At 52.4% G+C, this 11466-nt stretch overlaps 1 protein-coding gene across 1 annotated transcript in view; it reads right to left on the reverse strand.

Moving 5' to 3' along the window:
• Positions 1 to 4931: 4931 nt before the first annotated feature.
• The window catches only part of PDZK1IP1 (PDZK1 interacting protein 1), a 6634-nt gene continuing 99 nt past the window's right edge, over positions 4932 to 11466 (reverse strand). Inside the window, exons 2-4 of the mRNA XM_009869144.1 lie at positions 7529 to 7645; positions 5548 to 5646; positions 4932 to 5004 (exon numbers count right to left, since the gene is read on the reverse strand). Of these exons, the coding sequence (XP_009867446.1) occupies positions 4932 to 5004; positions 5548 to 5646; positions 7529 to 7645 (289 nt within the window). The remainder of the gene's footprint in view (positions 5005 to 5547; positions 5647 to 7528; positions 7646 to 11466) is intronic.

Consider the following 11466-nt stretch of genomic DNA (forward strand, 5'->3'; position numbering starts at 1 on the left):
TTCATCACCATGGCTACAGCAGCCACCAATCCACTGGTGAATCCTTCCAGAGTACCACCAAACCCTCTGGGAGATGCTACAAGAGCCAGCCCCCTTGGCAGGGAGATACTTCAGGGACCCCGGGACGGCCTATAGCACCACAAATTCCCCTTTTTCTTCTTTCCCTCCTCCTTTTTATTTTTTTTCTTCTTTTTTGAAGCACAAACAATGGAGCTAAAAGGTTGGGTATCAGGCCGATAATCATGAATGACGTGTCGTTATTACACACCACACATTCATTATCTCCTACTCCAGCCATGTCACAGGCGGCTGGAGGAGGGCAGATAACGGGGTGCCTTCATGCAGATGGCTTATTATCAGGATGTTCCAGGAGGGGCTTTAAGACAGTTAGTGATGCTGTTTGCCAGTTAAAGATTAGAAACCCCAGAGAATAATTAACAATCCCAAAACCCAGTTTTTCTGCCGGATTCTTCTGCTTTCTCCCCCCTCCCCCATCCTCTTTAATCTATTCACTCTAGCAGGTGTAATAAAGCGATAAGGACAGGCTCTGGGGATGTTTGTTTGGCTACTACGAGTGTATAAACCAACAATGAATGGTATTTTACTTCTGGCTTTCAGTGGCTTGAATCGAGACCAAAAACTTTGCAGCCCCCTTGCCCACACACTGTCACCCCTACACACCATGATCCCGGCTCCCACCTGGGTGGCTGGGCTCCTTCCCTGGACCGAAGGACCACGATGGTGGGACAGGCTCCTTTTTGCTTCTGGAGGTCCAAATCACATCACTTGGGTGTCAAGGCACCCAATGCCAGGACATAAACCCCTGGCTACGTTGCTCAGGGCCAAGGCTGGAGCTGGTGGTCCTTCCAGCAGCAATTTACCTGCATACAGCAGGTCTCTAATTAAACCACGTTGGAATAATTCATATATCCTCAGGGCCGGACAGTGCCAACTCACCTTTGTCAGTGGTTTAATGCAGCTACTCCTGGGCTGTGCCTGGACATCCAGGCCATGAGGTAGGTGTCCACCTGCCCAAGCTTCGCCACGGTTGTGGTCACAGTTGGAGAAGAAACATCTTAAATCTCTGTAGCTAAAAAGCCTCGCTAACGTCAGTGACATCAGGGAAGCCTGAAGGTACCTTTCAACAAGATGCTGTGTTATCTGGTGGTCCAGGGGATGGGGTGCACACTCCTAGGCCACAAAGGAAAGCTGTGATACATCTTGTGATACAAAAAGACCACCTTGAATATCTCCTGCCCCAAAGGAGACTCTCCTGACCACAGCAGGTCGCAACCCTGAACGTCTTCCTGAACCACAGTCTTCAGAAATACCAGCATTACAGATTGAGGGATGGGATGGGGTACCCATGGGTGTTGTTCCCCTTCATCAGTGGGCATGGGGACAGGGTGGAGGACATGGTCACTCTCTGTGCTGAAGGGAGGTGCTGGGAAGGACTTGGACCCCAAGCAAGTTGGCTCAGGGCCCTTCAGAGAGGTCACCAAGGCTCTTGGAGGTGCCCATCACCTGGGGCTATGAGGTGGAGCCCTGGCTCTGGAGGCCATCTCTCAGCTCACAGGGTCAAGGTGGTGGGCATGAGCACCGAAATGCCAGAAGCTGCCTTCCCGATCATGCTCATCCTGACAGGGAGGGATGAGACAGCATTGTGCTTTAAAGAGCATCCCCGACCCTATCAGCGAGAGATGAGATATCCTAATTATGGCAGTACAGGCGAGGATCCGGGCCGTATCAGCCAGCACAGAAAGGTAAACAAGAAATATAACAATGGATCCTTAACACTCATTAGCTGTGTCAGATAATACCTCACTTTTCTCCCTTTGGGGCTTAAAATCTAATTAAGATTTTTCAACAATAAATTTCATTTATGCTCGCTCCCTTTTGTTCTTTTTAGGATCACACCAAGAAGCAGCCATGAGCTGGCTGCACAGCTTGCAGGAAGGCAACCCCCTCCCCATAGGCAGCCTTGGGTCATGCTTGACAGACAAGGGAAACTGAGGCAGGATGGCACCACAGACTGTGCAGAGGTGAGGTTCCACTAAAGAGGTGCTATAGCAGCTCTTGCAAAAGATTTTGTTTCCCCGGGAAAGTGAACTCTGAAGAGGCACTGTCTGGGGTAAGACCAAGCATCAAGGTTCCTGGGCTAGCCCAAAATGTGCCGTGGTAAATCTTCATCCTTCTGCTTCCTTGGACCTACGACCATGGGAGGTGTCCATGGGGAAAGGCACCCACCAAGCCCCCCACACGCCCCAGCTCCAAAGCTGCACCGGGCACAGCTGAGGGCATTCATCACACATTCAGGGTGTGCACAGGGCACAGAATAAACTCCCGCTGTTATTCATTACAAGGATGCTGTTTCTAACTCCTTTTGCAACCAAGAGGTAAAAATTAATGGGTTCCCCTCCTCTCACCACACCCCCAGCCCTCAGCCCAAGTGCTGACGCAGCGGGATCGCGCAATGACTAATCCTCCTTAAACCCTGCTGAGCGAAGCATTGCAGCTCAACTCCGGGAAGCTTGTTTTTTTCCAAACCCGTGTGACGTTTGGCACCTGCGAGGGAAAAACAAGGGAGCAGCATCCATCTGAGTATGAGCAGGGAAGGCCAGGACCTAGCCTGGGGCTCACTCAGCCTCTAGCTACTCAGAGCTGTTGCCTTCTACCCAGAAGGGATATGCTGGGGATGGCAGCTGTCGTGCCTCTGTACCCGAGGTCTTGACACGTCCAAACCTTCTGCCTGTTTTTTTCTACCCCCATGCACTTTCTCGGCTGGAGCTGCGATTTCTCAATGCTGAGTCTTGCGGGCATTTTCAAACCGCTTGCCTACGTGAGGCTCTTCGGGCAGATGCCTTTCAGGGTGGGTCTCTTACTGGAAGGCTTTTGTTTAACTCCCAAGCCTGAATTTCTGGGTCACCACCCAGCAGAGATATTGACAGCTTTACCTGCAGAAAGCATGCCAGCAGCTCACAGCAGCACCAGCGTCCAGCTCCAGTTCCCAGCTCCATCCTGAGGGGGCTCCTGGCAGTGGGAATTGGTTGGTTTGGGCTGAGCTTCGCACCAGGATTGTCACAGCTTCATTCTGGGGAATATCCAATGGGTTTTGGTGGTTTAGGGTGTCTTGCAAGACCCTGCCTGGGGAAGGAGCCTGGACAACACCTCCTACAGGAGAAGCTCAGGGCTTTTAAGGTTACTGGCAAGCCCAGAGGAGCAGGGGATAGCCCTTGCAGCAGGAAAGCCCCTTCAGGGTTGAAACACACAGAGCAGGAACTCTGCTAATGAGAGGCAAAGCAGTACCTCCAGCCCCAATACCCCCTTGCCTGTTTCTGGCACCTCTGTCTACAAACGCCTCCAAAGCACCTCCTGCAGAGGTCAGGGCTCCTCCCAGATCCAAACCCATCACAGCTGCAGTTTCACAGCTCATCTAGCATTTCCCCTTGCCTCGATGCTCAAAGGTGGCTCAGGCACCTGATGTCCTCCTCTTCATATTTGCACAGCCTCAAGCACAGCAGAATCCCAAAACCACTTCACTTTCTCCAAACCCAAGGGCTGCTAAAAATGCCCCCCTTATAAACTCCCCATCCTATCCCTCCCAGTCCTGCTCCACCTGCAGCCTCTTGACTGCTGTTGATTGCAGAGCCCCTTAACTCCTTCCTTGCTGGTCAAGGGGAGATCCCTGCACATCATTTGGGCAACTGATGTCCAGGGAAGGCCAACGCGTTACGGGTCTCTCATGTCAAGCTGCAGACGCCACGGCTCAGGAGTGCTTGTTGCACCCATGGTAGACTCAGCGCTGCCCCACCAGCAAAAAACAGACTCTGGTTAATGAACAGCCTGGCAGGAGTAGGCTGCGCCATGGCCAGCTGCTCTCAGGAGAATGAGTGCTGCCCAGAGCAGCCCCCAGCCACATTCTGGCAACGCCAGTAGGGGGTTGCCATTCACAGCCTCCAGCCCTGGGAATGGTCCCCAGCTGGCTGTGGGTGTGTGCCCCGTGGCAAGTGGGATTTGGAGAGTACTGCCTTTCACCCAGTAAGCAGTGCTGGGAAGTGCTGCGTTGGTGCCGTGCCTCAGTTTCCCCACCTGGCAAATGGAGAGGAATGACGCTCACCTGCCCCTGTGGTCCTGAGGCTGTCCAAATGCCGAGCAAAAAAAATACTCCAGTTTTTTCTCTCCCCTGTTGACACACAGACACACACAAAAGCACTCTTGCCTTCATCCAAATGAGGAAATAAGAGCTGGATCCTACCCAGGAGAGATCACAGGAGAGATGGGAGTGCTGACCACATCTGAGCAGCCTTCCCGTCCCAGCACCACTTTCCTCAGTGTCCTGCCCTTCTCAAACCGCCCAAAGGCTGGGAGTGCTTCTAGATGCCACAAAGTCCTTTGGGTGATTAGTAAAACAATCCTCTTTGCTGTTGTATGGGCAACAATTCTCTTTATTGCTCACAGGGAAGATATGTACAAGGGAGGAGGGTTGTTCTGACATTAAAATGCATGGTGCAAGTTGTAAAAAGGAGGGTGAAACTGGGACAAGAGAGTGGATTTTCCATCAGCATCTTCTTAGAGGGTGGCTGAGGGTGTGGGGACGTCCCAGGCACCCAGTGAGGACCTCTCCATGTCAGCACCCTCACAGGACCAGCGACATCAGCCTCCCCAACCAGGTGGGCTGACTACCAGGTAGGAGAGGTGGCACCTCCAGACCTCTCCTGGGGATCGATGCCTGTGTGGACACCAGCCTCCGAGGCAGAAGAGCACATCACACGGATGGGAATGAAAAAGATCAGGAGACGGATGTGCCGTGGAGAGGTCAGGGAGCCGCCACACACGGGGATGCTGGTGTAGAGGGTCCCTGCGAAAATGCCCATGGCAACAGTGGGAAGCAAAGTGAGAAGAGGAATGAGGGCTGCTGGCCGGGGCACCTGCTACATGGCAGTGGTGATCACTCTCTCCTCAGGCTCCACAGTGTTCTCGTAGGCGTGCTCATTCTCTTTGGACCTGTGTTGGCAAGAAGCATAGCGGTGAGCTCACACCCAGCAAGACTCGTCTCCTCAAAGCCACCATGGAGGCCCTGACCTTGCTGGTGCTGGACGAGCATTGATTAAGGGGTGGGGAGGGCAGGAGTAGTCTCTCTGCCAGGAGGAGACACAAGCAGAAGGTGGGAATTGCTCTAATTTCTAGCAAGGACTGTTTTGATATTCGGCATCTGTGTGGTGGCCTATGGCCACTTTTGGTGGTTTCCATTGTTTGAACTGTAGCAGGCGTGATGCAGAAGAATAAAAATGTGATGTAGCAGGTTGCAAGGTGGTGGATGGGCCACGGCGCTCAGCCACAGGAATGAGAAGAGACTGAGGAGGAGGGAATACTCCCTCGCTGCCTTCTCCTTAACCTCTGGAGAAGATAAAAGCACCAAAATCAGGTGCATGGGACATGTGAGACCCCTGAGTGGGAGAGGCCATAGCTCTGCATGTCCAAGCCATCCCCAAGGTAATGTAACAGAGCCTAGGAGCCATGGTGAGAGGGTCTGAGCAAGTGCTTCACCTGAAGTCGGCTGCAGCGGTTACGTATCTCCCTTCATGGCCGTTGGACGTGACAGCCTCCCGCTTGTCCTCGACGCCCACCACTGTCTCAACGTTTTCCCTGGAGGAGGAGAAGAGAGGAACTGAGACAGAGCAGCTGTGCTGGGGAGCAACTTGCAATGGTGATGGCAAAGAGGAAGGGACTGCTCTGACACCACACAGACAATAAGGGATCTGGATGTGTGATCCTGGCCTCGGACACTCAGCTCAGCCTCCTTCCCAGCAGCACACAGGCAAGGAGAGACATTCTCTTGACAGGTTTGCAGGGGCCATGCCAAGCGCCAACTCCTGTCTCTGGAGCTGGTACTCCCAGTGCCGGGCTGGCAGCCAGCAAGACCCATTTGTCAATAGATGGGATTGTTTTCTCCCGCTAACTGGTTTTTCCAGTCTTCTTCTATGTAATGTGTTGCAAAATAGTCCCTTATGGGTCCCAACAGACAGGGAGAGAAATGCTTGGGCTCTGCCCTGATGCAAGAGGGGTGCACATGTGCTTTCTCTCAAGTGTGAGTCTGGATCACTTGCAGAAGGAACCACGGGGCAGAGACTGGGTGTTCAACCTTAACTGGAGCCTAAATGCTCAGCTCTGGAGCGAGCAGTGCTGGAGGGTTTAGCTGCAGGGGGTGGGTGAAGGTCCACCCTGTGCACATGTCCCTGCCTCCTCCAGCATTGCCCAAGGGCAATTTCAGAGGCTTTTCTGAGGAACAGACTGGCATAAATAGGCAGTGGCTTGAGCTGATAGCTGCTGTCACAGTGACAGCATGGAGCTGGCAGTGTGCCAGGCTGCCGAGCCTCGCTACCCACTCTTCTGAAGAGAGGCCAGATTAATTAAAACAAGCTACCATCCTCCCTCAAGCCCTCCTCAGCATCCTCTGCCTCCTGGCTGGGAAGAGGCAGCCAGGCACGGGCAGAGGTGGGAAACCTCATCCTTGCCTCCCAGTCCATGGGCTAGGAGTTCCTCCGGTTTGAGGATAAAGGCTTCTCTTTGGGAAACAAAGACTGCAGTTACAAATCAGACCATACAAATATGTATGTATACATTGCATTATGCATTGGCCCTGAATGCATCCCAAAGGGCTTCCTTTAAATGCATCTAGGGCAGGAGCTGATCTACTGAACATCGGGGTACACCCCACATCCCCACCTCCTCAGCCTGCAGGGATGCACAGATACAAAAAGACTCCAGCACCTTTGGGTGCAAAGCCCAAAACATCCACGATGGTGCAGAGGATCTGGGAACCAGGCTATAGGACCCGTTTAATTTTCACCCCCTGTAGACTTTGGGCTCAGATTCACCATGAAGTTACTGCAACTTGGCCAGTTAGCCTGAGTTGGCTGAGCAGGGGCAGCAGCAGCCTGTGGCTTTGCTTGGCTGGCAATGAGCAAGAGGTAACCAGTCCCACAGAGCCTTTTCCTGATGAAATAGGCCACCTTATTTGCCTGTGCCATGGGCTCTAGGCAGAGAATGCTGCCACAGCTCAGCCACCTCCCTCTTCTCCCAGCTCCTCTTGGTGTCTTCTAATGACTTGTCTCAGAACGCTTTGCAAACAAAGCTGTTTTGGGCTTGTTTTCTTGTGGATATAGTGCACCTGGAAACTGCACCCCCAAATCCATAGGAAATCAGGCTCAGGCCAACCCCCTGTAACACGTGCCTGAGTAAACCAGACGTGATGCTGCAGCTCCCGTCCCCAGCACAGTGCTTTCTGACGGCAGCGTCTGGATGGTGCAAGCTCGCACCTGGCAATAAGTAACAGGGAGCAGAGACCAGAACAGAGAGAAGAGGACAGGGAGAACAGGACAGGGAGTCTTTGCTCTCCCTGCCCAGCTCCCGGCACAGCAACTGTGGCGTTCCCAGCCCTGGCTTGGCCACGAAAGCAGCTGGAAGTGACCCGTGCAGAGGCAGCTGAGCCCAACCCAAAGCAAAACCCCGGGGCTCCCACACTTACACTTTCTCCTTACACCAGAACCTGTTGACCACAAAAACGATGGCCACCAGGACTAGAAACACAACCACCGCGATGACACCCTGTGACCACGGCTGGAGGCTGCCCCGGGCTGCAGAGGAAAAAAGAGGACACATGCTAGAAATACATCCTCAGGCTGTACGTGCTGAGATTCACCCATCCAGCTTCAGCAACATCCAGCCAAGCAGAGCGTGTTGCTTTTAATCCAGGCAGGCTTACCTGGGTGATAGCATTGAAATAAAGTGCAAATAACAGCAGCTTTGCTGATGTTTGCACGTGCAGCATGGTGCCTTGCAGCTTTGAGGCCCCATATATACATGCATTTATGTAGACTATGGGACACAGATGACTCTGGGATGGGGGGACAGTGGAGCGAGGGAGGATATTTGCACAAAGTGGCAGCAGAAGGAAGGCAGAGGGTTTTCAGCCAACTGTTTATTCTCCATTCCCAGATGCCACAGACATCAGGTTATTTTCCAAATACTGCCCAGTAAAATAACAACCCCACGCCAGGGATGGTGTAAATTTTGGTTGTTACTCTCACAGCAAACAGCTGCTGGCATGAGTTTCTGTAAAATGCACCATTCAACAAGTTTCCAGAGCAGCAAGTGTATTTATGGTGAGAAATTGAGGGCTGAGATATTTAGAACAACAGGTTCCAGCTCAAAGACCAGGAGCTGGTGTGGGGACAGGCAGTCGAGGGGATGGCCAGGAACTGTCTGTGGCATCCCTGGCCCCACTGGAGAGAGACAGACTCACAGGTTCATTTTTCTGTAGCCAGACATAAGCAGTGATCTGGGTGGGAAGACTGCAAGACGTATTCCTGGATATGGGAGGTGCTCAAGGGCAGGGCGATGAGAAGATGAAATGTTTTCCCAGTCCTTGCTGGGGCGACTGCTTCTTGCCTCCCACTCGCTTTTGGGCAACAGCACTCAGATGTAGTCAAACCCATCCTTAAATGGTGTCACATCAGCACTGAAAGGAGACCTTGTCCATGCAGTCACATCCCTTTGGGATTTAATTATTATTTATCCAGATACAGCGTTTTTCTCTTTCTGCTGATGGAAACACCAACCCTTGCCTAGAGATGAGGTCTCTCTGCAGGCGAGGCAGGTGGGGGATGCTCCCCACCAGTCCCAACAGCCTCAGACCCAGCCCCTGTCACCTGCATCTGTGAGGCTGAGCAGCCCCAGGGCGAGTGCATTGGTACTTCAGTCTGAGCTTTATGCTAGCTGCACACTACGTCCATCTCACAGGTGACAAATCTCTGCTATAAACAGCAAATAATCTTTACGTGCTCCAGCACGTGCAAACTCCTCATCCACAGCCAGCTCCACGCCGGCTCTGTTGCTGACAGCCCTCATCTCCTTCCTCTGGGTTTGGGAAGGGGGACTGTCCTTTGTTAAGACCTCCAGCTCTTTGAATCCTTACTGCAAGAGGCGTTTATTTTAAAATTTTAAAAAAAAAAAAAAAAAAAAAAAAGCTCTTTTTTCTTCTTGGCAGTGAAATTAGCCTGACTGACTGATTCGTCGCCTGTGCCAGTCCGGAAAACAGTGGCACCCCTGGGTGAGCAGCCAGGAGAGCAGCCCCGAACAACAGCCTTCAGCCCCGAACAACAGCCTTCAGCCCCTCCATCTCCTTGCAGGGACACTTGCCGTGTTTACTGCGAGGTCCCAGGGCCAAAACTCAAGTGGGAGGAATTCAGGCGGAAATTCCCTCTTGTATCAGCAGCGTACTTCAGCTGAAATTCCATCCCATCAGCAGGCTGCTGGGGGCACTGCTCGGGGGGGGGGCAGAGAGGAAGAACACAGCTTGGTGCCCTCCCACCCCACCTGATGGGCAGGAGATGCTCCTGCCCCTGCTGCCCACCACCTGCTCTGGCCCGCTTTGCCTCCTCTCTTGCTCTGCCCTTGGCTGTTATCTCAGCCACATCTATTTATTAGTTGTGGTTTGTTTTTCCGGCTGGGGTCAGGGTTCCCAGCCCAAGCCTGGAAGAGGATGGTGAACACAGCTTGGTGCCCTCCCACCCCACCTGATGGGCAGGAGATGCTCCTGCCCCTGCTGCCCACCACCTGCTCTGGCCCGCTTTGCCTCCTCTCTTGCTCTGCCCTTGGCTGTTATCTCAGCCACATCTATTTATTAGTTGTGGTTTGTTTTTCCGGCTGGGGTCAGGGTTCCCAGCCCAAGCCTGGAAGAGGATGGTCCAGCTCTCCGTGAGGTTTCTGTTGAGGTTAATGGAGTTCAAGGTCAACCAGGGAATGAAGTCAGCTATGACTGAAACCGCCAAATTAGCATCTCGTGATCTTCAAGCAAAGGAGGTGAGAAGATAAATGGTAGGAAACCTCCTCCTCATAGCCGTGCTTAGGAGGTGCTGTATGTTTTTGCAAGTGAAACCTCGCTCAGACAGCTGTTTCCACCAGATTTCAAAGCATTCAAAGCCAAAAGGAAAGATAACAAACCAATACCAAGGTGCTCTGGCTTTGAGAGACCATGTAGAGCCTGGCTGCAAGGGTTGGTGAGGACAGCAGTGGGGACAGCAAATGTTTCAGCGTTGGGCTGAAATATCCCTGTGGGCATGGCAAACTTACATGGCCATAGGAAAGGAGAAATGGGAAGCAGGTGGAGGCAAGAGCTTGACAGCATCTTCTCAGGGAGTCAGCACATGGATATGGCAGCCCTGGGGGCACTGCCTGGCTGGAGCCCCACCAGAGAGCAACTTGCTTCCCTGCCAGGAGAGATAGCCAAAGGGCCGGGACTGTGTTCCTGGAAAAATGTCCCTCCTGGGACAGACTCTCCATTGGGCTCTGCCATCTCCTCACTGCTTTGCCCCAGAGCAACGATGGGGTTTTCCCTCCCAAACAAGATCTTCCAAGCCAAACTAAGCAACGCGGGAGCTGCAGCTACAAATGAGACCAAGTGCCGATGCCTAGATAAGCTCTTGCTCACATTTTAACTCTGCTTCCATACTTAATAGCTGGTTTCAAGACACAGATCTGCTTTTTCATACACCTTCTCCTAGTACTTGGAAAGCATCAGCTGGCCTCTGTCTTTTCCACTCTCTGAGGAAGCTGTGCCAGGCTCCTATTCCTCATTAAAGGCGCTTTTTTTTTCCCTCTCTTTCCAGGCAACAGCAAAACTTTCAATCCTGCTGACAGAGGAGACCCCAGACTGTTAAATCCTCAGCAAGTTGGTAAACAAATACAGGAAGAGAAAAATGGGGCATCAGAGGGAGAAAGGGGGAGGGAAGTTTCCAGGACTTTGGCAACATCAGTTGAGTTTTAATTACTCCTCATTATTTCTAGTGTTAGACAAGTCCTTCCATGAATTTCCTAAAAATAATGCCCTAGCCGTAGGAAGTTTCTCTATTAAGTCTTTGGGAAGGGAACATGAGGGCAATTTGCAGAGGAAAATATTTGCTCCCTCACCTCGTCAATGATCAAAATTACAGATTAACAGGAAAACCTACAAGCTCAGAGAATGACCCGGTGCAATTCTTGCCAGGGGAAGAGAGCGAGAAGAAAGAAAGAAAGAAAAAAAAAGCCTTAAGAAAACAGATTACTCATCTCAGTGCACAGTCCTGCCGGACATAAATCAGAGCTGCTTTATCTCTGTGTAAACAAGAGAAATAAACCTCGAATGGCAGTTCCAGCCTTCAGCAAAACAGGTAGAAATCCTCCTTGCCGCGGCTCCGGCAAAATCTCCCAACCCACCGGCCACCCACCCACCCTCATCGCCCACACACTGACGTGAAGCCGGAGCTAAAGCCGAGGCAAGAGCTGGGGCATCTTTTCCCTTCCCAAGAGAATCTTTCGCAGTTGCCCCTTGTCCCCAAAGCCAACCCCACGGAGCAGCTCCTGCTTGCCCGGCGCTCCTGCAGTCCCCCTGCCTCAGTTTCCCCGGCAAGCCCGGGGGGGGCCCTC

This window comes from Apaloderma vittatum, unplaced genomic scaffold, assembly GCF_000703405.1.
Source record: "Apaloderma vittatum isolate BGI_N311 unplaced genomic scaffold, ASM70340v1 scaffold8685, whole genome shotgun sequence".
Classification (NCBI taxonomy): Eukaryota; Metazoa; Chordata; class Aves; order Trogoniformes; family Trogonidae; genus Apaloderma; species Apaloderma vittatum.